Below are 27,952 nucleotides of genomic sequence, written 5' to 3'. Positions count from 1 at the left end.
AACTGGTTATTCAGTACCAGATGGTCACCCCTAAAACATACACACAAGTAACATGACAAGGGCTGAGCAGTTTGTATTTTGTATTTAGGTGCGCATTGCACACACACACACAGAACAATTATAAAGAGGCTGTGAATGTGAGTGACAAGGAAGGATGTACATGGAGGGGTTAGAGGAGGAAAGGGGAGAAATTATTTAATTATAAACTAAAAAACCCATAATTTTGTGCAAAGTATTCATTTCAGCTGGTGAAGATATTCTCAATTTCCAACAGACTTGGTCTGAATGTGATCCTGAGCAATGTGGTTTACAGTATAATAATTTGAAAATTGTCCAGCCTATCAGTTTCTTAAACAATTTTCCCACTCTACTGTACGTGACGGTTCATGTCTGTACTCACATCTCTTATTGAGCAGCTAATATAACTATGTGAACTGAAATAAAACGTCAAATGAAATCAGTATCAAAAGGAGTAATGGACAAGGATCAGAGAGCCCACTGCCTCCAGGACTCATTCACAGCACAGCTGATAAACTAATAAATGCACTGGGAGTGAGAAAGGGACAGAGAAGGGCTGTCTGTGCTAAGTGCCACCCAGCCTTTACACACAGCCTTTACTAACATCGATCTTATGTTAGAACCCAGTGACAGAAAGAACAACTGAGCAGTTAGCAAAAAAAGTTTAGTTAGTTTCAAGTTCCAGTTTTATGGCAGCTTTGGCTTCTGACTATAAACTCAGAACCCCTCCTTCTGAAGAGTGACAGTGAACATGCATCATGAAACGTGGGTTTTAACCCTCAGCACAGGCGGCAAACCTGCCCGGCAAATGCAGCTTCCGAATCTGAGATGGGAATCCTTTACATGTGGCTTCGAATTCTGCCATCAACAGCCTAAACTCTGCAGGTTTCCTCTCTAAAATCCGGCCACCACGCTATTGCAAGGCCGTTTTCCACTGCGTCCTAAGGCTAACTGCATCAGGTGAGAGCAATTCAAGACGCGGGTTGTTTTCAATCCATTCCTGCTTGTGTCAAATGAAGGCGAAAACATACGGTAAACCATGTGCACGAGTCTCAAGGCATATAAACCAGATGGCCCAGTATTAGTAAAGGTCAAAATGAAAATAAAAATGAAGACACAATACGTCTCTCAAATAAACATGTGAAGGCCTGTTTTCTAAAAATAAAATACATGTTTTATTTGGAAAAAGTCAGCTTCTTCTTACACAGGTTTCAAATCTATATTTTCACCCTGTCAATTACCATGGTATTTTAAATGCATTGAGTACAATTCAGTGTCATATATCTTTTTGGCCTCTATTTAGAAGACATTGGGTTAAAAAAAATACTACAATTCCAATCTGGTCCATCCTTCCTCCTGTCCTTACACTGAACCCATTTTCTCCATTTCAGGTAAGTGAAAAGGGTCACAAAAGCTAAGGTTTGTGGAGCCAAGACTGTCCAATAATTCTAAGCATGATAGAAGTTTCTCTTTAAGCCTTGGTGCATGTGGCAGGGAGGTGGGTACTTACTGAAACCAAGTGAACTCAGCAAACTCCCTCCCTATTTTATCTTTTATTGGCTTCCCTGGGGCCAAACTCTGACCCTCTTGGTTTTGCAAATACTGAAAAACAATGTAAAAAACAAAAATAGCACACACATTCAGTCCTGTACTGAGTCTCTCACATACAGCTCTAAACTAGAATATAAATGGAACTATCAAAAATCAAAGAGAAAAGGTCTTGGGGGTTAAGGAGGATTCCGGGGTGCTGGTGGGATGTGGCTCAGAGGTACAGCATGTGCTTAGCATGCTTGTGGCCCTGGGTTCAATCCTCAGAACCACCAAGCCCCCCCAAACCCACACAACTCAAAGATTACAAGAGTTTCATACCATAACTAGGGTCTTGGAAAACCCAAGCTGAATTCAGCTGATGCCTGAAATACTTGTCTATATTAAATCAGACTGTATTGAATAATGTTTTGTAGATTTTAATACTAACATTTTTGCAGTAGATTTCAAAAATGGCAATGACTTCTAACCACTCAATGTCTCTGAACTGGAGCAAAGGTAGCAATCTAGTGATAACATTCTAGCTCTAGGCTTGCAGGAAGCATCTGAGAGGAGGCACCCAGCAGGTGACAGACAGACTGTGGCTACAACAGCCAAGATGTTTCCAGAATTTCATGCTTTAAATTTCTTAAATATATACCTAGCAGGCACCTACACCAGGCAACTATGATGCTAGAAAAATACTTTCATCAGTATTTTATAAATCTCCAACTTTTAACTAATATTTCTATCCATAAATGTTCCGGTAACAATTTCCGACAAAGCATTACAAACAACAACAAAACCAGATTAAGGTTAGAGTTACCTCAAGCAAGTTAGTTGTTATTCTTCCTTTTAAAATAGATGAATTCAGCAGAATGGTTTTAAAAGTTAAGGCTCTCTAAAGAGTTCTAAAACTAAAACTTAAGGCACATATTATAATCTTCATGAGACTGTTAAAAGCTAAGATTAAAACAAAACAAAACAAAATCCCTAGTTCTTTCCCATATCCTTTGCCAACCACTCCCTCCCTAAAGCATAGTAAATTTTGAATTCCGGCATTGGTAAGGAGTGAACAAAAAAACAAAAACAAAAACAAAAAAATCCACCAATGAACACCTGGTAGGTTTCCACACAAATGTCCACTGTCTGCATTGAGCACCACTGGAAGACGAGAGGCCAGCAGAATGGTTTCGGATGTCGTCTCGGGTCACACACTGCTCTGCTCCTGCTCCGTTCAGACGGGACTCTCCTCCTCTGCGGGGTCTCCGGCGCTGTTCTGCTGCGGGGACTGTGCTGCTTTGGTTACTTCCTTGGGCTTCTCGCCGCCATCTGTGCTGGCCTCCTCCTCCTTAGCTTCCCTTTTCTGCTTCTCCTCGGCTTTCTGTTCTTTGGCCAAAAGTCGGTAATTGATGCCCATGCCAATGAAGAGATAGATGCCCGCGATGATGAGGATCACGCCACAGGCCCAGTACGTATACTTGTAGTCTCCATACATGTCATTGAGGCGGCCTAAGGATGCAGAAGACAAGGCTCATGAGGAAAAGCAAACAAGGAAACCTCTCCCCAAAGTGTAAACATCCTCTCAGAAAGATGCCAAACCAACCTTCAAAGAACCCATAAGTGACACACTAGCACAAAAATGAATTGCTAAATTTTCTATTTATAGTGCCGATTTTGACTGGCCGTGTATTTTCTATTTTCAAATTGCAAACAATTGACTCTTGGCAAATCTGAATGAGAAGATGGGAGTATAATTTGTTCTCTTAATACACAACGAAACTAATTCAAAGGAAGTTTGAAAGTGTCCAAGGCCACACAGAGCTACTCCAGTCACCAAGGCCAAAGCTCTTTATCAGCACTTCCGGAGAACACTTGCTCTGTAGCCAACAGCACCCTCTTAGCACCAAACCCCCAACATATCTTCCAGCAGTTACAGAAATTCAAGCACATTGATGTTAAGTAACTTCTTCAAGGTCACGAGGCTAGTAAGGGAACACAAAGAGTCTGAGTTGGGGCCTGCACCACCACCTCTGTGCTACAGGAAGACTCTCTACTGTTTTGACACCAAGTCAATTTGGAAAATGGCATCACATCCTCTCCCATTTTGGGAGAGGGTGATGTCTGATGGTAATGAAACCTATCATTGGCCAATGAGAATGGAACTCCATAGGGCTAACTATTACACAAACTGGTAAGTGTGCTACAGGGAGGTTCTGGACCAGATCACGGGTGGGAGACTAGTGAGTGGGTGAGGAATGCTGCTTCTTCTGAAGCATCACCCAGACCTGTCAAGGAAAAGAGGGTGGAGAAGATCCAGGCAGAGCAGCCAGTGCAAAGGCACAGGGGTGTGAGCAGGAAAGCAGGGCTGGGTCCTAGAGCAGAGCAAGAGGCCAAGGGTAGGAAACAAGGTTGGAGAGACAGGTAGGGCTAAGCTCTGCAGCTTTGGAAGTCAAGTAGGGAATGGGATACTGAAGCAAGTTGAGGGAGTTCGAAGGGTGGTCGTCATGGTAGAGAAAGGGGGCAGATTAGAAAGAAAGAGTGGGAGGATGCCGGGTGGTGGCGCACACCTTTAATCCCAGCACTTGGGAGGCAGAGGCAGGTGATCTCTGGGTTCGAGGCCAGCCTGGTCTACAGAGATTCAGATTCAGGACATCACCAAAACCACACAGAGAAACCCTGTCTCGAAAAAACAAAAACAACCCCCCCCCCCAAAAAAAAGAAAACAAAGAGAGGGAGATGAAAACTGACATGATTCAGCAACTCAAGGGAAGGAGCTAGAAAGGAAGCCAGCTATAAGTTTGGTGGCAGCTGCCTATAATCCCAGCACTTGAGGGGAGAACACGGGTGGGTCAGGAGGTCCGGGCAATCTTTGTCTACAAAGCAAGTTAAAATCAACTGGGTTGAGTAAGATCCTATCTCCAAAATAAATAAATCACCATGAACACCCAAAAGGAGTCGGAACATTTGTGGAGACAGTTATTTGCGAGTTATCTTGTTGTGTAAGCTAATGCTGATCTTGAAGTCACAACCTGCTCAGCCTCCAAGTGCTGGAAAAGTAGGTGTGCACCAGCAGCCCACAAAGGATTTAACAAAATAAAGGTTCAAGCCTTTAATCCCAGCACTTGGGAGGCAGAGGCAGGCAGGCAAGATGTGAGTTTGAAGCCAGCCTGGTCTATAGAGTGAGTTCCAGTCCAGCCAGGGCTACAGAGAAACCTTGCTTTGAAAATACAAAAACAAAACAAAGGCGTTCTCAAATCATATAATGACTCATAAACTAATGTAACTGAGCCAAATTATCCCACCTCCTAAAGCTTTTGACTTCACTTATGAAACTACTACTAAAATAATTCTAGATCCAAGATACACACAGTGGTTAGGACAGTTGCTCCTGTATTCTGACCTTATAAAATATCTACTCTTCCGTCTATTACTTGAATGTGCTTTAAAGGTAGAGCTGCTTTCCACAGGTTACTTTTATAATCAGAACAGAACCAAAAATGTAGGGAGATATACCATACCTAAAAGTGGTGGTCCTAGGAGGACGGGACAGCATTCCACAATGGTCACCAAGCCCACAGCACTGGAGAACCTCTGGGGTCCAACGAGGTCCATCAGTGTTTCAAATAATACGGAGCTGAGCCAACCAAAGGCAAATCCAAAGACTCCCGCGTAGATACAGAACCCAACATAGCTCGTAGACAAAGGTGCTAGCAAATGGCACACTCCATTTGCAACAACAGAAGCAGCAAAGAAGTACTGGACCCGAGGTCTGATCCACTTAGTGTTGGCTACAAGTCCCATGGAAGGTCTGGCTACCATATCGACAAAAGCCAGAATGGAAAGGAGGAAGGCTGACTTCTCACTGGAATAATGCTGACTCTTACCATAATTACTAAGAAAGACCAAAGGGGTAAAGAGTCCAAAAAACATGACCACATTTCCAGACAGGTACAGCAAAAAGCCTCTGTGGGCAAACAGGGACAGGTCCAGGAACTTATTAATTGTTTGCAAGGCTGACGACTTTTCTCCTTTGGGGCTTCCTCCAATGAGATCTGTGTTGGCATCAGATTTTCCAGCTTCCTCAAGAGACTCTTTGGACTTCAGTTTTTCTACCTTGCCTGGTTTAGGCCCTATTGGTCGCATCAGGGATCCAGCTACACAACAGTTTAGCAGGAGGCCCCCAAGAATTAGGAAGCTTCCTTTCAAGCCAAAAATACCAAAGAAAGCCTGATTAAGTGGAGCCAGGGTACAGAGGAACACAGGGCTGCCTGCCATGGCCAGCCCATTGGCCAATGGTCGCTTCTTGTAGAAATACTTGCCAATCATGGTCAGAGCTGGGTTCAAGTTGAAAGCAAGCCCAAGACCTAGGAAAGGAACAAAGATAAGACTGTCATAAGCAGAAGTAAATGAAGCTGAAAAGATGGCTCAGTGACTAAGAGCATGATACACTGCTCTTGCAGAGGACTGATGTTGGATTCCCAGCATTAACACTGGAAAGCTCACCATCACCTTGTAACTCTAGCTCTAGGGAATCTGATGCATGTGATCTAGTCAAACCTGCCTCCTTGATCCAACTGTATACCATAAACGCTGTCCCCTTGTCCAGCTGTGTACATGAACTCCTTGTTCAACTGTATATACAACCGATTTCAGGGTTCCTCTGTACGTTTGTCCTTCCTTCATTCCTTCACTGCCCTAATCAGATCAATCCCTGAAGCTGGGCTGGACACAGCAACTTTGTTCTATCTCAAATACCGAATGACATGAAAAGCTGCTTATAATACACAGTTTGGGGGCTGGAGAGCTGGCTCAGAGTTTAAGAGCACTGGCTGCTCTTCCAAAGGCCTTGAGTTCAATTCCCAGCAACCACATGGTGGCTCACAACCATCTGTAATGAGATCTGGTGCCCTCTTCTGTCCTGCAGGAATGCGTGCAGGCAGAACACTGTATACATAATACATAAATAAATCTTTAAAAAAGAATAAACAAAATCTCTTCCTTTTTGGGTCTAAACAAAAAAAGGTTAGGTTTGTACACTAAAGAAACAGTATGACAGGCCATATATTTGAATGTCATAATATTCAACAGCTAATTTTCTTTCTCTCTTTTGGTTTTTCAAGACAAGGTTTCTCTGTAGCCCTGGCTGTCCTGGAACTCACTTTGTAGACCAGGCTGGCCTTGAACTCAGAGACAGACCTGCCTCTGCCTCCCAAGGGCTGGGATTAAAGGTGTGCACCATTACCTCTTGGTTCATTTTCTTGATTTGATGGCTAAATAAAAAATGGAGAGAAGGCTTACCAAGAGTACCCTTAACCTTCAGAGAGGTGTTACCTGGATAGCACACTGTCCTATTCCAGTAAAAGCCTATTCCCACCGGGCAGTGGTGGTGCACGCCTTTAATCCCAGCACATGGGAGGCAGAGGTAGGCTGGATCTCCGAGTTCAAGGCCAGTCTGGTCTACAGAGTGAGTTCCAGGGCAGCCAGGACTATTAGACAGAGAAACCCTGTCTGGAAAAACGAAACAAAACAAAAAACCAATTTTGTGTGTGCATGCCTGTGCCATGGTGTGAGAGTGGAGCTGGTTCGTTCCTTACACCACGTGGGTCCAGGGGAAGACTCAGGCTCGTCCTTTTACCCACTGAGCCTTCTTACTAGGACTCAGTTAATCAGCAGCTCTCTAAAAAGACACTTATCAAATGCATTACCAGATAGTGACAATAAATCAATATGAAATTCATCAGGGGCGGTGGTGGTGCACGCCTTTAATCCCAGCACTCGGGAGGCAGAGGCAGGCGGATCTCTGTGAATTCAAGGCCAGCCTGGGCTACAAAGCGAGTTCTAGGACAGGCTCCAAAGCTACAGAGAAACCCTGTCTCGAAGAAAAAAAAAAAAAAAAAGAAATTAATCAGTAGCCACTCACCTCCAACGACGCCAATGCAAAAGTAAAGTTCCTTCACTGTGTTACAGAAAGATGCTGCAATCAAGCCACAACCAGACAAGCAGCCACCAGCAATCATTACCGGACGGCTGCCATATTTATTTACCAGGACACTGCTGATAGGACCTAGGAGGGAATAAAAAATGTAGTAGTATAAACTCTCATATCCAAGAAAAGACAAATGAGAAAAAACTTCCCCTGTATATCTAGCTGTCTAAGGTACTGAGTTAACTATATTAAAATGACTTGGCTCAATCCTGTATGGTCCTGATGTAAAGAAATGCTTGGAGGATGGGTACAGTGGCCCAAGGCTGCGACTGCCATGGTAAGCAGTATCCTGTAATTACAGTAATGTGAAGGCAGACAGAACCACTCATCCTCATCTACAGTAAGTTCAAGGCCAGACTAGGTCCACGAGTCCCTGCCTCAAAAACCAAAAGGAATAAAAATAAAGCTTACAGGAGATCAAGTCAGCCAACAATCAATAGGAGCCTTGAGCTAACCACTCAAAGAGAGGATGGGAATGAAATGATAGGCTGCCTAGGTAAACAGACTAAAGGGTATTCTAAAGCTGTTGTTTTTTTAAGTGTTGGAGAAACCTAAGCTGTTACCCACTCTACCACTAAGCCACATCCAGTCCTAGGACACAATTCTTAATAAAACTAACGATGTCGGGCTGGAGAGATGGCTCAGAGGTTAAGAGCACTGACTGCTCTTCCAGAGGTCCTGAGTTCAATTCCCAGCAACCACATGGTGGCTCACAACCATCTGTAATGAGATCTGGTGCCCTCTTCTGGCCCACAGGCATACATGCTGTATACATAATAAACAAATAAATCAGCCGGGCGGTGGTGGTGGTGGTGGTGCATGCCTTTAATCCCAGCACTTGGGAGGCAGAGCCAGGCGGATCTCTGTGAGTTCAAGGCCAGCCTGGACTACCAAGTGAGTTCCAGGAAAGGCGCAAAGCTACACAGAGAAACCCTGTCTCGAAAAACCAAAAAACAAATAAATCTAAAACCAAAAAAACTAACGATGTCCATCTTCCTGCGGTTCATAAACTGGTGTGTGAGGCACTTCTCCCTCAAACTCTGCCATGGTGCTAGTGCTTTGCTTATGTCAACAACAACAAAAAGAAGAAAAGCTAATCATTTTTGCTGATTATAAAATGAATGGTATTCAACTTCACTTATTTGTAATTATAAAAACACTTGAGTTTCACACTTCATAGATAAGGACTTGAGAAAGAATGACTGCAGGACACTGTAACCTGCCTGGTTACAGCAGATGACTGCAAATAAGCAAGGCTCTGGGTTCCACCCTCACATGGAGGGGAAAAATTCATGTTAAAACTCAACCCAAAAGCAAGAGCCTGGCAGCCAGGAACTTTAAGAGATAATTAGGTCAGAGCCTCATGAATCTACTAAGTGTCTTTATGAAAGAGCCTGAGGGAACATATCTTCTCTGCTGCCATGTGAGGCAGCTGGAAGGCACTGGTTACAAAGAACAGGCCCTCAGAGGCCCAGATGAAAACAGCCACTTCATGAAGTTACAGGTCATTTGAAAACTTATGTTTACAGTTTGTATAGGATGAAAATACTGGACACTGATAGAATATCTGTACAAGAGTTTCATATGAATTATTTGTGGGGTTTTATATAGCCAGAATCCTAAAATAAATATTGCCATACTGTTCTATGAAGTTTAAGTTAGTGTTATCAGTTCTACAATATTTGAAATACCAAAAAAGGGAAAAACAAGAAAAGCACTAAGATCTTTTTCTCTTTGGCCAGGTGTGGGGGCTCACACCTTTAATCCCAGTCTTTGGGAGGCAGAGGCAGGAGGCGGAGGTCTGACTTTACGACTGGCCTGATCTACACAGCCAGGGCACCATAGAGACCCTGCTTCAACAAGCAACCAAAATCAAGAGCGCACAGGTTAAAGGACTGACAGTTGTAAAGTGATGAAAATTCTTAGGGGGTGTGTTCTTTAGAAACCCCAAACAGAATAACCCATTTAGTAAGAATCCTGCCAAAGTTCATGACAAGCAGTCTGTCTTTCAGTTACTTCAGAAAGAAAGGTCCTAATGAACTGTCACTGAAAACAGAAGGTGAGTAAACAGGTCCACTGGCACACGCGCTTAGAGAAACAGGCTAGTTAACTGAAGGCTCTAAGCAGCTAGAACCACAGAGACCCTGGCTCAGAGAACAAACCGTAGACAGCAGAGCTGAGTGAGAGCACCGGCTTCTTTTGGAGAACCCGGGTTTGGTTCCCAGCACTAATGGCCGCTCAGAGTCCGAGGGGATTTGAAGCCCTCTTCCGGCCTTCGTGGTTACCATGCATTCACACGATACCCAGGCACACATACACCCACACAGGTTAAAAAAAATAAATAAATAAGTTGCCGGGCGGTGGTGGCGCACGCCTTTAATCCCAGCACTCGGGAGGCAGAGCCAGGCGGATCTCTGTGAGTTCGAGGCCAGCCTGGGCTACCAAGTGAGTCCCAGGAAAGGCGCAAAGCTGCACAGAGAAACCCTGTCTCGAAAAACCAAAAAAAAAACAAACAAACAAAAAAAAAAGTTATAAAGACAAAAAATACACAGGAGGGAAAAGCAGGTCTTCAAACTGCTGCTTCTGTCCATTTATCCCTCTTCAAATCAACCAATTTAATAATGTTTAATTAAATTTTGACCTCAACTACACAGTGCTGTTTCAGGGCTTATTACATCAAAAAGAATACCAGATGTAGTGTTCTCTCTCACTCACAACATGCAGTCAGAGCTGGATGTACTCAAGAGACTTACTTAGTAAAGACTGCTGAATCTGCTACCAACTAAGTTATTCACCATTGAAATGTAGACTAGAATCTTTGTATTGGCTGTTAAAGAGCTACATGTGAGTATAATCCAAGACACTAAATTGTTATAAAAAACCAGCTTGTTAGATATCTAATAAGACAACATGGAACACTGTCCACCAGGTTAAACAAAAAACCACTTTGCTCCAGAATTCCTACTCAACAACCTCAAGTTTTATTGTAGGTTTAACTTTTAGTTTAATTGTGGTTTGATGTCTCCAGGTAAAACATACAGTGTTTGAAATAAGCAATCTACTTTCTACATAGGCTCCACACCATGCCAAAGCAAACAAAAGGGGAAAAAGGGACACAATTTAAGTAACAGCTAAAATGCCTTTAGAACTCATAGTATCATAGGAACAAGGGGAGAGTTTACTCAGCTTTTGTTTTTGGTGTGTGCTCTCGTGTACATGTATGCGTGCCAGCCAATAGGGTATCAGTTGTCTTCACCTCTTTGTGCCTGTGGGACAGGCCCAGTCCTTGAATTATAGATTTTACCTTAGTCTTTGAACTAACTATACTATTCTAGACATTTGAGTAACTTTAAAATCTTGCAATTCAATATGTAAAGATGCTGACTTTTCAAGTGTCTGGCACAGAGCAAGAGGAACAAGGTTTACACACATCATTTTACAAGAGCCCTCAAAACACAGCTAATACTTGAGAGAGCTCCTCTCGCTTCCACTTCTGTTCCAACAAGCAGTAATGGATGAAGGGAGTAGGAGCTGCCAGCATTATCGGGGTGAAAGCATGCTCCTCAGTATGAAACGTCAGCAAGCACAGCTTCAAAGCACCTCACTGAGTAAGACATTAAAATGTACAGACTCAGCCAGGTGGCAGTGGCTCTTTAACTCCAGCACTCAGGAGGCAGAGGCAGGCAGATCTCTGTGAGTTCAAGGCCAGCTTGGTCTACAGAGATGTTCCTGGACAGCCAGTGTTAACACCGAGAAATCACCAAAAAGTCCAGACTGTGGCTGCCTGATAGAAGGTAAAAGAGTGGGCCATAGTGGGTACTCACCTCCAGCATACATGACAGCCAGCATGATGGATGATATCCATGACACTTCACTGGTAGTAGCAGTGAATAAAAGTTCAATTTCTTTGAAGAAGACAGTGATGGATTTGGGAAACGCATAAGAGAAGCCGATAGAAATGAAAGCTCCAACTACCACTGCCCACCCCCAGCCTCCATCTGGGGGTGTATATCCGACTGGTCCTCCAATTGCAGGTGGCATTTTAAGTGTCGATGAATCCCAAAATGCAGTGCAAATCTAGTATCTGAAGGATATGAAATGGAAAAAAAGTGTCAGCAACAAAACAGCCTCCACAAATCCTTTTTCTGCAATAATAGACATGTTTGCTTGGCTCTTGACAAGAGTCACACCGAATGCCTTTTAACCATCTGAATGACAAAGGAAATATCTTACTGGGTTTGTTGTTTCAGGCCAGGGAAGGGTATATAGTGAGACCCTGTCTGTCACCCTCACAATTCCAATAGACCTACTCTCTTACTCTTCTGCTTGGTTTTCAACCTTTTATTTCATTTTACTTTATGTGATTTTTTTAAATGGCTTTTTAGCGGCATTGGGCAGTGAACATTTAACCAATTTACCCTATGAAAAATAAACACCACATACTCTAACATGGCCAGATCCTACAATCAAGGAAGTAAAACAGATTTCAACTGAAGTAAATGTGCAGATACCCATCAATGTGACAACCACCCCAATTCTACTATGAAAACAGAAAAGACAGGAGTTTTAACTGTCCGTGTGGAATAAGGCTGGTGACCCTCCAGTATGTTTTTGTTTTTTGTTTTTAAAAAACTGGTTGCCTTGAGAGAGGATTGCGCATTCAGCCCAGGCTGACTTCAAACTCATACATATGTGGCTGAAGTTGGCCTCAAACTCCTAATTCTGTGTCTATCGTACAAGTGCTAGAATTACAGGGGTTTTTTTCTACACACTCAGTTTTGTATCAGTGTACAAAATGAGCGTCACTAACATTCTCACACAACTTACTCACAACTGTACCCCTATTCCAAAGAACTACTAAAAAGATGAATTAATCACCATTCTGCCTCCATGTTTTACACACAAATACATGTGTGTTAAGAATTCAACTAAGCCTCTGGGGTGGGCGGGTGGTGCACATGCCTTTAATTCCAGCACTCTGGGAGGCAGAGGCAGGCAGATCTCTGTGAGTTTGAGGCCATCCTGGGCTACAGAGTGAATTCCAGGAAAGGTGCAAACCTACACAGAGAAACCCTGTCTCTCAAAAAACAAAACAAAACAAAACAAAAAAAAGAATCCAACTAAGAGAGAAAACGTGAGATTTCTTTCCTCCCTTCGCTCCCTCCAGAGTTCTGGCCTAGATCTATGCATTCACAAGTTTTCCTTCTTTTGGGGCCCCAGATTTTTACTCAGTGAGACATGGGATGAGTAATTTCTTCTGTAATTGAGGTAAGCTGAGAAAGACCTCAGGTACCTGTTCTTAGAAAATATAGTTTTTACTTAAAAGTCTTATCTGAATATAAGCCTCTGGATTATTCTTTAAAAAACATAGTGTAGAGGGAAAAAAAAAAATCTTTGTTGTAGGGCATTTCACTCATGTCAGATAAAAACATTTTTACGGGCTGGAGAGATGGCTCAGAGGTTAAGAGCACTGACTGCTCTTCCAGAGGTCCTGAGTTCAATTCCCAGCAACCACATGGTGGCTCACAACCACCTAATGAGAGCTGGCGCCCTCTTCTGGTCATACATGCTGTATACATAATAAATAAATAAATCTTAAAAAAAAACAAAACATTTTTACAAGCTAGGTTTCTTAAAAATGGAAGCAGGCAGATCTCTGAGTTTGAAGCCAGTCTGGTCTACAGAGCGAGTTCCAGGACAGCCAGGGCTGTTAACACAGAGAAACCCTGTCTCGAAAACAAAAACAAGCAAACAAACTGTACCCACTGAATAATAAAAAGCTGCTTAACATGCTAGCAGATTTAAGTCGGCTAAGTATGGGTGCTCCAGGCATTAATTCCTTTTCCTTCATCTAAGCATAAGTTTTCCAAAGAACTACAAAGATGCCTTCATTTCAAGCAAGAGTATTTACATATACAGAAAAACACCTACACACAGAGCAGTGCTGTTACAAATCAAGCCCCGACTAGAACAGCAATACGTGCTGGACGTGGTTAAACTCTGAGCTTAGCTGCCAGCTAGGATTTGTCAATTAAAGACACTTCTAATTTTTAGTCATGAAGACTTGCCTCATCAAGTTAATAATACCTTTTCTACAGAATCAAGATTTAACTTAAGTAACTAAGAAGATTCACAAGTAAACTAATATAGTCCAAAATAGTTCTGGGAAAAAGGAATTCAAAAACCCAGAAACAGATTCAATATAATTTTATCACAACCATCATTTTACAACTAACATAAAAATTCTGATTAAAAAACCCTCCATTTTACACCAGCAGTTTTCTTCTATACACAGAAGGCCTTATCCCCAAAGGAAATTCCAGGACTAGACCCTTTGCCTGAAGTTCAGAAAAAGAGAACATAGACACATCACATGTTAAAATCCAGAGACTAAACCCAAAGAACAAAAGTTTTTAAGATTTTAATCTTACAGTGTGCAGTAGCCCCATCAGCTTAAATGTTATTGCCTTCAAAGTAACAGGGGATTAGCAAACAGGCAAAGGAGTGATGAGAAAGTATGTCTTCTAAGGACACGGACGCCACACATAGTGTGGTGTGCCAGAAGCACCAGCACTCACTCGGGAGCTGGAAGCCTGGGTACATGACTATAAAGCACCAGCAGAAGCGAACGGAGAGCGGGTGACACAGGGAACAAGCTCCACATCACTACCTTCAAACGACAGGAGAAACAAGAGCTTTTTTTATTGTCTTTGCCAGACATGGTCTCACCATGCAGTCCTGGCTGGCCTTTAATTCAGCGATTCATCTGCCTAAGTGTCTGGGCATAATTTTACACTGTTAATCCCAGCACTTGGGAGGCAGAGGCAGGTGGATCTCTGAGCTCTGAGGCCAGTTTGATCTATATAGTGAGTTCCAAAGACAACCAGAGTTACATAGTGAGACTCCGTCCACTCCACAAAAAAAAATTATACGAGCATGCTGGAAACATGGCTCAGTGGTTAAAAACACATACTGCTCTTGCAGAGAACCTGAGTTCACACTGGGTGGTTCATAAGCACTAGACTTATATGAAGGGACCTGAAGGGACCCACACTGACATGCACACTCTCACACAGACACAGAGGTGGGGGGTATGATGCATTTTAGTAAGCAAATCTAGAAAGCCAAAGTTGTAGTCCAGTTCCCATGCCCTGGACTCTCTATAGAGAGGAGTTACAAAGCCCTAGGAAATGGTAGTAATTTCCCTGCACTCTCCATACCAATATGTAAAACAAACCCAACTCCCATTTCCTAAGGGGACAACAGCCAGTTTGTGAATGTAAAAGATATAGAAAGTATCTGAAGTTCAATGTACATTACTAAGCACAAACTAGTTTTAGAAGTCAGGTGGTGGTGGCGCAAGCCTTTAATCCCAGCACTCGGGAGGCAGAGCCAGGAGGATCTCTGTGAGTTCGAGGCCAGCCTGGTCTACAGAGTGAGATCCAGGACAGGCACCAAAACCACACAGAGAAATCCTGTCTCGAAAAACAAAAACAAACAAACAAACTAGTCTTAGGCTTCAAATCAGGCACTCAGATCCACAAAGCTGACTCAAAGTAGCCGTCTGCTATCATGGCAGCCTCCTGTTTTTCATTTGTTTTGATCCAGCTTCTTGGCTTATAAAACAAGTGTTGGGGGGGGGGGAGAGAATGAGAATGAGAATGAATTAGGCTGAGAGTGAATCTCAGTAGCAGAATGTATAACTTAACATGCACAGGGCCCTGGGTTTAGTCTCCAGCAGTTACTACCCCGCCTCCACCTCCCCTTTAAGAAAGAGGGGGAGTCAATTGAAGAATGGGTTAAGAAAATGTGGTACATATACACAATGGAGTACTACTCAGCAAAGAAATTTGCAGGCAAATGGATGGAACTAGAAAGTATCATCACGACTGAGGTAACCCAGACCCGAAGGACAAACATGGTATGTACTCACTCATAAGTGGATACTAGATATAAAGCAAAGAACAATCAGACTGCAACCCAGAGAACCAGGGAGGCTACATAGCAGGGGGGACCCTAGGATGACTGTGGCTTAGAGTAAGTTTTGGTTTTACTTAATCACTGGGCAAGCCTCAGTGAAACATTTCACTATTAGGATAAGAATTTGTACTGTATCAAGCTGATGACAGAATAAAAAAATAAAATAAAAAAACAAAAAGAAAGAAAGGGGGAAAACATCTATGAAGAGTAGAACTCTGACTACTGGACTTGACTAACACAACCCTCAGCAATTATAAAACGTATAACTTTCATACTACATAAGGAACAGCACAAAAGTGTAAACTTGTCTCTGCAAACTTCTAGTTGCCTCTGCCTTCTGAAGACAGGGATTAAGAGCACACACCCCCACGCCCAGCTGATATGGTAATAGGACACTGTGTTGGTTTAGCTACTATGGAAAACAAAATGTAGATTAATAAAAATTCAGACTAGATTGCCATTGGATCCAACCATCATACATCTAGAAGTCCACTTCTAAGAACAGGAATCTGAGTGTCAAAGATACAGCTGTACTTCCACATGCTCTGCAGTGTTAGTCAAAAATAGGCAAGACACGGGCTGGTGGGATGGCTTGGTGGGTAAGAGCACTTTCAAACAAGTCTGGCCACCCCAGTTTGATCCCTGGAATCTTCAACAAGACAGTAAGCGAGCTGACTCCAAAGCTGTCCTCTGACTTCCACATGAATTCTGTGGCACACAGGCCTGCACATACACAACATGCACACATCCATACAAATAATTTAAAAATTAAAACAGGCAAGACGTAAAAGCAATCTAAATGTCCATCAATGGTACTACATGCAGTAGAGTACTAAGCTTAAATAAAAAGAAAATCTGGTCATTTGTGACAATATGGATAGCCCTCAAGGACACTTGCTGAATGAAACAAACTAGATCCAGAAAGGTAAATACTGTAGTTTTATGTGTCCGTTCAACTGCGATACTGTTTTATCATGTGGGAAGCTTTTTGTAGAGGACTTATGGCTAAATATACTAAACCCCAGGCCAGCACTCAAGCACTGAACCACATGCCCAGCCTTTAAATAGCCTTCCTAATTGCTGATGATATAAACCTTACACTATGTTGTCATTAAAAATAATTGCTGGATCTTTTACTAGGAATATACAATTTCTAAATGAGTACTTGATTTTCCTCAAATTAGAGTAATTATTAAACCACTTGCCTCCCTTCTACCCAACTGAGATTTCTAGGTGACAGAGTGCTAATAGAGTAAGTACTAATATTATAATCACAAGAGGCTGAAGTAAGGATGTGTTTCTAATCTGCAAGGATTTCAGACCTGAGGCTCAATGACCTCTTTAGAGGTTCTTCCAACTGAGCTGTAGAAGGCAAGGTTTGAATGAATTTGAAGTATACTTACTGATGTGAACCTACTGGGAAACAGGGCCAGAAAATCCAAGTCAAATTAAGATACCCATTTAATTGGTGGCACAGACACTCTAAGTATTCTTCTGAATTTGTGAGAATGACTCTATGTGGCCAAAGAACTTACTTAAGCTGTGATATCATAATTACATACATAATCCAATGACAACAAGACCTATCTGCTGTGTAGGATTATGGTCTCTGGCTAGCTCACCCTCACACGGGAACAGGGATAATGGAACCCAGAGGAATCTTTTCCCTAAGGAGCATCAGATTTCTGTGGCAGTTTGGTAAAACCTGTGGAACTCATCAGAATACACTTTTAAACTATAAATCCAGTCTCAGGAAGCTGAAGCAGGAGGATAACCATAAATTTGAGGTCAGTGTAATGTGCATAGTGAGTTGAAGACCAGCCCAGGTTACAAAGTGACCCCATTCTTAAAAAAACAAAAAGTAAATGTATAGATACATAAATTCAAAAGTAGAACTATCAAAATATTTTAATTGGACACTGTGAGGTACTGGTATAATAACCAGAGTAATTTTGAAATGGTGACAATTTCAGTATGCGTTTAATAGTTGATAAAGTATGAGGTTTACTGGTATTTCTGAGTCACAAGTATTGCTAACACATGGAGCCTACAACCATAGTTAAAATTCCAACAAATTAACAAACTCTACTGAATCCCACACACCTTGGAGATGAATCCTGCAGACTGTAAGTTTAAAATCTGATAGGACAGAGGGAAAAATCCTCCCATAGGAAAACACAAGAGGAAATCAGGTAAAAGCATTGCTTTGGCTCTCAAAACTCAGTAACTGGGCTAACAGGATGACTCAAGAGGTAAAGGCACTTACCACGGAGCCTGAGTGTGATGCCGAGAATCAACTCTTGCAAGCTGTCCTGTCCTCCACAGGAACCTCCAACACATACATAGTGCAAAGAGAGACTGACTGGAACACACACACACACACATACACACACACACACACACACACACACACACACACACACCCTCCTTTCTCTCTAAAGAAATAAACTTAAAATAATTTAAAACATTAAAAAAAGAAAACTAGCCGGTTGTGGTGGCGCACGCTGGTAGGATTTGAAAAAGAAAAAAAGAAAACCTAGCAGGGAGGTGGTGACACACACTTTTAATCCCAGCACTGGGAGGCAGAGGCAGGGGAATTTCTGAGTTCAAGGCCAGTCTGGTCTACAGATCGAGTTCCAGGACAGCCAGGGATATATAGAGAAACCCTGTCTTGAAAAAACAAAACAAAAAACAACGAAAAGAAAACCTAACTCCAATTCAATAACTAAGTTAAAAGACCTTTGCTCTCCAAGACAGTTTACAAACACAACAGTGTCATGTCTTCTATTACAATTTTTTAAAATGTATTTAAATAGAAAGAATGTATGTGTGTGAAGGTATGCAGACACACTCCATGGAGGTCAGAGAACTGTCCAGAGCTGGGTTCTCTCCTGCCACCTTGTGGACCCAGGAATCAGGCCTGCAAAGAACTGCCTCTACCAGCTGATCCAAGTTTTCATTCCTTCAGTTGTGTACTGGGTTCTAGCCTGTTATGATTTGGAAGCAAAGCTTCCCCACAGGTTCATGTATTTGAATACTTAGTCACCAGCTGGTTACACTGCTTTGGAAGGCTGAGGAGTCTTTAGGTCAGACCTAGCTGGAGGAAGCAGCTCCTTAGGGGCAGGCCCGGAGGGCTATAACCAGCTCTGCTTCCTGACTGGCCGAGATGTGAGCAAGCAGCCTCATGCTGCTGCCTCGCTGTAATACTCAAACCTGCTGAAATGAAGCCTTCCTCCCTCAAGTTGCTTCTGTCAGGTATCTGGTCACAACTATGAGCAAAGTAACCGATACATACCCCGAGCACCCACCCCACCCCAGGACTAATATAGGTAAAGCAGAATGGGGCAAAGACTTAGTTCTTATCCCTCAGCTATGCAGCTTAGAACATCAGAACATTTTTAAGTTCTTTCTCTGAAAAGGCTAAATCTGTCAAATCAAATTGAGTATTATAGGTTGTAATTAGCAATAGGGTAGTGTTGAAAATAGAAGAACTGGATCATGCTTGTTATTTATGGCCAGTGATACCCAAAGGCTCAGCCTTTGAAGCCCCCCTTCTTGTTACTGTGGTGAAGGTGAGCTCCTTCTGCAACCCTGGAGCGCTGAGCTTTGAAGTTCTTCTCTGCAAGACACTAGGGCTCACCCTACCATTCAGATCTACTGTAGATCTATGACCCTCACCATCCCCCAAAGAAAAAATTAAATTACAGGAAAGTGTCACTTTCTTAGATAAATTAAAGAACATACAGAATTCCGAAAGATTAGAACAATATGCTTAAGATGATTTAATTTACCAATCATGGTGGTGTACACCTTTGATCCCAGCCCACAGGATGCAGAGGCAGGTGGATTTCCAGATGCCAGACTGCTTCTGCACAGTGAGACTGACTCAAAGAAACTTAATACTCAGACAAATTAATATGGTAGAAAGTGGGAAACCATGAAAATGTGTGTTTACACATGCCTGCAGGTGCATGGACCTGTGGAAGCCAGAGATCTGCATGGGTTCTGTTGAGACAAGGTCTCTCATTTTGTCTGGGGCTTGCTCAGGTTAGGCAGGCATGGAGAGAGCCGCTCAGATCTCAAGTTTCCACCTCTCCAGCACTGAGATTGAAGTGTGCACCCCTCCAGTTTGCTCGTTTTTCATTGTGTCTTTCAGAGACAGGGTCTCTGTGTGCGGCCCTGGCTGGCCTCAAGCTCACAGACCCACCTGCCTCCACCTTCTGAGTGCTGAGATTAAAGGCTCTAAGAGAAGGTCTGAAACGCACACTGCAGTGGGACCGACCCTAGCTGACTGCGCTTTAATGTCCCTTCCTTCAAACTGCACCTGTAGTCAAGGTGTTCTGGGTAATACATTAAAGTGCAATGAAATGGCAGACTAGGCTGTGAAGACAGACAGAACAAAGAGGGAAACCCATCACAGACTCCAAGCAGAAGTAGCAAACATGGAATATACTTGATCTCTCCTAACCCTTTACTCAGCAGGATACACAAAACTAGGCCATATTAAAACTATGCCATGAGCACAATTCATCAAAATCCCAAACGGGAAAGCTAGAAGAAAAGGGGCCTGTTTCCTTCAAATAAACTACTTAGATGAGGAACTTGTAGATTTCACAGACATCAACTAAATATAACATATGGCCCTGTTTGTATCCTTGATCAAGGTAATTGATCATTAAAAACAAGATCAATGAATAAATATAAATAAAATTTGGAAAAATCTGAATACTGATGGGTATTTGATGATGTTAATTTTTAAAGGTAGGATAATGTGATTATGGATTTCTGAACACTATCTTTCAGGTAACTATGGATATAAAGCTGGGTTTGATCTAAAGCATTTCATAAACTGGGTGTGGTGGTGCACACCTAAAGTCCCAGAGAGGCAAGAGTTCAAGGTCACCCTTGATACATAATGACGTCCAGGCCAGCATGGGCTATATGAGACCCTAGATTTCAAAATTTAGTAAATTAAAAAAATCTTTTACACTCAGGAGGCATAGGCAGGTGTATCTCTGTGAGTTCGAGGCCAGCCTGGGCTACAGAGTGAGTTCCAGGAAAGGTGCAAAGCTACACAGAGAAACCCTGTCTCGAAAAACCAAAAAAAAAAAAAAAATTATATATACATATACATATGTGTATATATCTTTTAGACCAGGTGGTGGTGGCACAAGCCTTTAATCCCAGCACTCTGGAGACAGAGGCAGGCGGATCTGAGTTTGAGGCCAGCCTGGTCTACAGAGTGAGTTGTAGGCCAAGGCACACAGATAAAGCCTGCCCTTAAAAACCAATAATAAATAAAGTTATATTTTAGAACTATATACCAAAATATTTAGATATGAAAAAATTTCATCTAGGATTTGCTTCACAACAATCAATCAGACACTGGGAAAAGTAGGTAGGGATAGCAATGAATCACTAGTGGCTCAGCTTCTTAGGAATTAAAATTTTCCATACTAAACTGTAGAGAAGGGTATAGAGGAAACAAAGAAATTTCAGCTTCACCAATAAAAAGACAAGAGGGCAGAAATAGCTCTGAATTTTATCCACAAGTTTTAGAAGTTGGGCGGTTCTGGTGCAGTCACACTGCCTCAGGATTCCCATTGGTTAAAATGAAAATAAAACTTGTATTTGCTCCAGCCAGCAACCTGAGCCACATCCTTAACTCCACCCTGGCTTCTCCAGTCTCCAACACCTAGTCCCCTACCCAAAACCTATCTGTTTTCCTTTCAAGGATTCCCACCAGGTATTCCCACATGGTCCCACTCTGAACCCCCTTTAACCCCCTTTCCATAACTTTCAACTATCTTCAAAAGTATGATTCCAACCAAACTGTTCAGTCTCTTCCTGAGTCCTTAAAATGACAAAGGCCCTCCATTAGCTGACATTTCTATTCCCTCCCATTCTTTCTGACCTCTCTCTGTGCTTCAGTTTTTGGTGAAATTCTTTCAGCTTCTGCATAGCCCCCAGAACTGTCTGAAACGCCCTTTAAACCTGTCACCCTATGGCTCCTGAGTTCCCACTCCTTAGTCAAACCTGGCTAAACAGTATTTCCTGAGCATCTCCTCTCACCTACACAATACAGTATTTGTTCCTATGGTAACTTCCCCTGAAACTCAGGAACTGTTTGCTAAGAGTACTGAACTATATCTGCTTTCCAGCTAGACTACAAACCCCAGGGTAAGTGCTAGACTCTCACTCACTGTTGAATCCTAAGTTTCTCAATTCACAACTTTCAGTTTTCCTTGCATTCAAGTTTATAGTCCCAGTCTAAAAACAGTCAAGCCGGCATTATACAGGGATAGGGACCTTAAATGGAGTGCATACTAGGAAGTGGGCTCTAGTGCAATGGGAATGAGGGCTTAAGAAGTTGGGAAAATACTAATCGAACACTATTTCTTGCTTGAGTTTATAGGTATCCATAATCACTCCCCCACACTCCTGCCCTTAATCTGTTTAGGATTATGTAAATCCACAGTTAAATCTCTAAAATGCTCCTCAAAATAAGAGCTTGCATATTTAACAAGGTCACTGTAATCTGATAAACCAACAGTACCTACTTAAATTCACAATGAAATTACTGAAATACACTCAATTAGAAAATTAATCCTGAGGAGAGAGATGGCTCAGTGTTTAAGAGCACTGGCTGATGTTCCAGAGGAACCCGGTTCAATTCCCAGGTCATCCCATGTCCGATCATGCCAGGATTGAAAAAAAAATTAATTAATTAATCCTAGGATGGGTGTGCCTTTAATCTCAGCACTGGGGAGGCAGAGGCAGACGGATCTCTGCGTGTTGAGAGGTCAGTCTGGTCTATAGAGCGAATTCCAGGACAGCCAGAGATACAGAGAAACCCTGTCTCTAACCCCCCACCTACACACACCAAAATAAATAAATCACAGTCTAAAAGTCTTGGATTATTGGTCATTTCTTATGGTAAATGGAAGGTAAAGTTGTAAAACTTGGATATTTTTACTTTGACTTGAGAAGGGTCTCACTATAGAATGCCTATACCTCCTACCTGTACACCTTGGATTTAATTTATGAGAGACTAAGGCCACAAAGTGAGACCCTATTTCACACACGCATCGCCAAAGACTTGGATTTAGGAGCACCATTTAGCAACTAACTAAAATAAGTAAGCAAAATAAGTAAGATACAGTTTCTCTTGCCTTATTCAGCTGGCAGCTGAGATAAAAAAAAAAAAAAATCAACCCTGCTTGACTTAGTTCCTATCCACCCTCGCCCAAACTCCCAAACACTTACTAATCTTACACGTCATCTTGTACTCATTTTGTTACAAACCAAATTTTTTTTTCTCAATGCTGGCGATCAGATTTTGGGGCCTCCGGCATGGTACTCTACCACTGAGCTACACACCCTCAGCCTATGTCGAATAATGCCTGAAGATTTCAAAATTAGTTATGGTTAATTAAAAAAAAAAAGGAGCTTGTCACTGTGTAACTACTAGCAGGAGACGCCCGGTTTATAACGAGCCACTGGAAAACGGGAAAAGACTGAAGTAGTAACACGTGCGTTTCCTGGTTGAGTGATCAGAACTAGTTTTCGCAACTGCAGATTGCACCAAATACGCCACCATAAAGAAAGGCAAAAAAATGCACTCGGAAGAAGGATGTACTTAGCACAGAAAGCGTGCATCTGGCCAAATGTAACGCTATTTAAGTCTTTTCTCCAGGTATGCCTCAAGACCCCCGTGCCCGCCGGCAGACGCACAGAAGCCACAGGTTGGACCACAAAGAGCCCCTAACCCGCCCCTTCCTCCAAGTTCACTCGAACCCCGCAGTCTTGTCACGGCGGTCGGCAATGCAGCTAGCTCCTCACACCACTCTAGCAAGCCACCAGGTGGGACACCGATTGGCAGGAGGGGGAGGCTGGGCGGGCATGCCACGAGTCCTAAATAACTCCCGCCCCAGTCCCTTCCCTCCGAGCAGAAGGCGGCAGGAGTGCACCACGTGAACCGGCCCCAGGTCGTCCCTCTTCCGATCTAAGCATCTCTCCAGGCGCCTACCGTAGACTGGGCTGGAAGCGTCTCTCACAAGGTCACCGGGCACCATGACCCGACTCCCGCAGCCCCGCGGCCACACCTGACCACGGGCCCGCAGCGCGCGGTCCGGCCGGGCGTGACGCTGTACCCAGCACCTTAAGGTCCCCTTCACCCACGCCACGTTCCGGGACCATGCGGCTCCGCGCGCCCAGGATGCCCTCTGCCGGGCCGCCACCCCCCCCACCCCCCCCCACCCCGACCCGGGGACGCAAGTCTCCGCGTGCCCGCCGGACTCCACGACCCCACACCGGGGGGGCACCAAGGGCACCGCAGAGTCCGTGCGGCGCGCTGCCGGCTCAGCCCCGACTAACCGTTATGCGCCTCGCGGCGCCCGGAGGGTTCGTGACGCGGCGGCGCGGGCCGCCGTTCCTCGGAGCCCCGGGTCCTGCTCGCGTCCCTTGCCGCCGCCGCCGCCGCCGCCGCCGGGTTCGTTGGCTGCGGCACCCACACGGCGGACCAGTCACGTCGCAGCTCGCCACTTTGTCTGGCAGGGCAGGCGCGGCTGCCTTATAACCCGCGGGGGCCGGAGCATGCGCACAGGGGGTGGAGTCGGCCTTCCCGGCCGCCGCCCCCTCCCTGCCATCATACAGACACCCGGCGGCTCGGCATCTCGCGCCTCTCTCCACGCCGTCGGCGGCTGCGCGCGCCCGCCCGCCCGCTCGGCCACGCGCGCCCGCGCGCCCCGCGCCCGCGCCCGCGCCCGCGCCCCCTCCCCCGCCACGTGACCCGGCCCCGGGGGCCCGGGAGACCCCCCGCAACAGCCCTTGGGCGCTTTTCGGCGCTCTGGAAGGGTAACTGCATTTCGCGCGTGCCCGGGACGCCATCGCGGGCCTCACCCCTCAGGCTCTGCAGGGGAGACGGGAAAGGCTGCCCCGAGGCCGGCCCCGAGGTGCGGAGGATGATGGACGGGCGGAGTCGAGGCACTGGGCAGCGTTTGAATGGACGCGGTGCGGCTCGGACGCTTGGTGGACTCCAAGACGGGCCTGGAACCCGGGCTCGGGGACCCGAGGAAGTCGCTGGAACGCTCCGGGCCTGTTTCCTCGCGCTAAATCCGCGACTGTGGAGGCGCTAGGAAGTTTAAGGCGCAGTTTTACGCAAGGGTCTCGTCACAGAGCCTGACTTGTGGCATTTGATGAACGCTGAGTTTAAAAGGACGAGTCGGTCGCGAGAGACTCTGGCCCTGGGGCGGAGGGAGTGCACGTCGGAAGCGCAGCTGGAGCATGCTCTCAGGCCTGGTTTCTATGGACACTGAATTTTGGGGACAGGATGGAAGTCTAGCTAGTGGAGTTGGGACCGTTGCATGCTAAGTACTGCACCAGAATTAACTTGTATGACCCTCACAACCTTAGGAGGTAGGTTCTAACTAAGAAGATTTTGTAAATAAGGAACCCCGGGCTTCACGAGGTTGACTGGCAGAAGTCACCAAGCTAGGAAGTGGTCAGCACTTAAAGTCAAAACTACAGAGGCTGATGTGTCAGGAGAGCCATTTTTGATTCTTAGTCAAGAATAGCAAAATCCCTTGAAGAGGTAAATTAGTATTTTTTTTTTTGCGGGGGGGGGCGTTTCAAGACAGTGTTTCTTTGTAGCTCTGGCTGCACAGGAAATCTGTAGAGCAGGCTGGACTCGAACTCGAGATCCTCCTGCCTCTGCCTCGGGAGTGCTGGCATTAAAGTCCTGTGCCACCACGTCCGGTAAGAAAATTTTTTGAAGATTACTGCATACCAGAACCCTGCCCTCCTCCTCCTCATGTGCCCTCCAGCCTCTCCTCACCTACACTCACTTTTCCTAACACTCTGAAATAGACTCTGTAGTTTCTCTTGTGAATGAAGAACCAGAGATTGAAGAGAAGGTGCCGTGTGCTGTCACCTACCTTCTCAGTAAGAAATGTTAGGCTCCAGTATGAAGTCCACTGACAAGTACTGCTTATGAGCAATAATTTGCCTTTTATATCCGATAAAAGAGTAGAAGGGTAAAGCTCTTCAGATCATTGGGGTGTTTGGAACTTAAAACAGTGGTGCTTTAGGATGGTTAGTGTAAGGCTAGGCTGTTCAGTGGTACCATATTTAGTTTTCAGGAGTCTGGCCCCAGGGTTGATATTCAGCACCACAAAAAGGGGGGGGGGGAGTACTTGGATCATTCTGGTGACAAGTGTTCAGGGAGATGGTTTGAAAAGGTGAGCTAGAGAGATGGGAAGAACCTGGTTTAGAATCTGGAGGTTTTTTGTTGTTTTATTCTTGAGGCACGGTCTCATTCACCCTGTGCTGGCCTCAGACCTTACCTGTGTGGCTGAGGACGCTCTTACATTTGTGCCTCTCTCTACCTCCCCACACTGGGATTGCAGGCATGCACCCGATTTCAGGTGTGAATTTATAAGGGTATGCACTATGGAATGTGGTGGGAAACAGTGATACATTCCCAGTATAAACCTGGGAGCCAGGTTCCCTGAGTTCTGCCTTTGATACTTGTACTATGCCCTTAGGCAAGGCAAACCTCATTCTCCACTCTGTACAAGAAAGATAATACCCACCTCATAACCTCCCTCAGGGTTGCTATGACAATACAGTTAAACAATTAGTTTTTACTTCACACCTCATCCCCCACCCCCCAGTGCTGGAGGTAAGTGCTCCTCCACTCCTGAGCTTTATCTCCAGCCCCTTCTTTTCTTATTTCACTTATTTTTTTCTTAATTTAAAAAAATAATCTTTTGAAAACTGCTTTTTCAAGGCGATGGATGGAGCTTAAAGAAGTACAGTACTGGGGCTGGAGAGATGGCTCAGAGGTTAAGAAGTACAGTACTTGTCTAACGTGCATGAGGCCCAGGGTTGGGTCCCTAGCACCACCCAAAAAAGAAAAAAAAAAGAAAGATAGGTGTGGTGGTGTACACCTTTCATGTCCCCAGTGCTCTGGAGACAGAGGCAGGTAGATCTGTATGAGTTTGAGGCCAGCCTGGTCTATATAGTGAGTTCCAGGACAGCCAAGGCTAAATAGTAAGACCCTGTCTCAAAAAAAAAAAAAAAAAAAAAAATTCCCCAGTCCATGCTCACCAGAAGCGACACTAATTAAATGCAGTGAGGCACCAAAACAAAATAGACAGGAAAGTTACAAAGAAAGTATTCAGCAGGAGGGGCTAACAGAGGTTGGTGAAGGGGGAGTATGATCAAAAGTAGATTATAAAGACTTTATAAAAGAATAAATAGATTTTTTTTCCATAAAACTAATCCTAAACCCTGAAGGCCCCTCACTTGAATAGCCCCCCCTTCCAAGGCACTGAGCAGGATCATATTCTTGTTATATGTTATAATTTTGGTTTCTGAGAGAGCTATCAAAATTCTAGACACCTCAGACCCTGTAAAACCTGGATGGGGCAGAAAGGGACTTAATGTTCTGAATAGAGTCAAGGCTCTGGAATCACAATTGCTATTAATTGCTGGGCAATTAATTAACTGAACTCTGGCTGCAAATCCCTTCCCAAAGTAAGTTAAAGATAAATATTGAGAAGCCTGAGCTAAAAAGTGATCAGTAATTCTTTGAAAGTCCTCCATAAATTTTATGAATGAATATTTTTATTTTGAATTAAACTTGTGGAGAGAGAGAGAGAGAGAGAGTGTGTGTGTGTGTGTGTGTGTGTGTGTGTGTGTGTGTGTGTGTGTGTGTGTGTGTAGGCTGGGGAACAACTTTTGGGAATCATTTCTCTCCTTTCAGTGTGTGAGACCTGTGGGGATTGAACCTAGATTGTCAGGCTTGGCCAACAAGTTCTTTTATCTACTGAGCCATCTTGCTGGCCCATGAATTAATATTACTATTTACAAGTTGCATAGGAGGGAAAGATCAAAAGGACTACAGGAGGCTGAACATGTAGCTCAGTGGTCGAGCACTTGTGTACCATGCACAAGGACTTTTATGTGTTATCCAGCACTCCAAACAACAGCCAAAACAAGGCAAAGCAAACAGTAGGGCAGGTGATTTGGAGAAAACAATGGGATAATACCAATTAAAGTCCTTGTTCTAATTTAAGCCATGACATATTGAGGAAATAAACTGAGAAACAGATTCAAAAATTTAAAGCTAGAGAACACTACGCGCTTCCTCCAGACGCAAGTGGATAACAGCCTGAGTAAGTCTCCACCTCACCAGGAAACTACTGAAGTTCCTGTGGGATCAAAGACTTTTATAAGAACATGATGGATAGAGAGGACAAAGCCCATGGCAGTTGTGAAGGCCCTGACATTGTGTCTGACAAATTAATACTGTCTTTTGGTCATGCATCTATTGTAAAATAAAATAAATAAAATAAAAAGAGATTGAAGAACATACTCTTTTCTCTTATATCAGGACCAATAAAGGCCATGCTGAATGGGACAGGTCGGTTTGCC

At 44.0% G+C, this 27,952-nt stretch overlaps 1 protein-coding gene and 1 long non-coding RNA gene across 4 annotated transcripts in view; one reads left to right on the top strand and one right to left on the bottom strand.

Annotated features, from left to right (window-relative positions):
* Positions 1-56: 56 nt before the first annotated feature.
* On the bottom strand, positions 57-27,857 carry Slc16a1 (solute carrier family 16 member 1). 3 transcript variants are annotated; one of them, XM_052730735.1, is made up of 5 exons: positions 24,416-27,857; positions 11,359-11,618; positions 7,469-7,612; positions 5,067-5,912; positions 57-3,057 (listed from the first exon to the last, which is right to left on the bottom strand). In XM_052730735.1, the coding sequence occupies exons 2-5, from the start codon at positions 11,573-11,575 to the stop codon at positions 2,783-2,785; spliced, it is 1,482 nt and encodes a 493-aa protein (XP_052586695.1). In that variant the 5' UTR covers positions 11,576-11,618; positions 24,416-27,857; the 3' UTR covers positions 57-2,782. The 3 variants fall into 3 exon arrangements, with proteins under 3 accessions (XP_052586695.1, XP_052586694.1, XP_052586696.1); XM_052730734.1 differs by lacking the exon at positions 24,416-27,857 and adding an exon at positions 23,891-24,176; XM_052730736.1 differs by lacking the exon at positions 24,416-27,857 and adding an exon at positions 23,544-23,657.
* LOC128105514 (uncharacterized) overlaps positions 24,820-27,952 on the top strand; it is a 30,539-nt gene continuing 27,406 nt past the window's right edge. The window contains exon 1 of the long non-coding RNA XR_008216360.1: positions 24,820-24,931. This is a non-coding gene — a long non-coding RNA (uncharacterized LOC128105514). The remainder of the gene's footprint in view (positions 24,932-27,952) is intronic.

This window comes from Peromyscus californicus, unplaced genomic scaffold (assembly GCF_007827085.1).
Source record: "Peromyscus californicus insignis strain IS unplaced genomic scaffold, ASM782708v3 Scaffold_9__1_contigs__length_137607984, whole genome shotgun sequence".
In the NCBI taxonomy this organism is placed as follows: domain Eukaryota; kingdom Metazoa; phylum Chordata; class Mammalia; order Rodentia; family Cricetidae; genus Peromyscus; species Peromyscus californicus.
The sequence above is the reverse complement of the archived record's forward strand: the minus strand, read 5'-3'. Positions and strand labels throughout refer to the sequence as shown.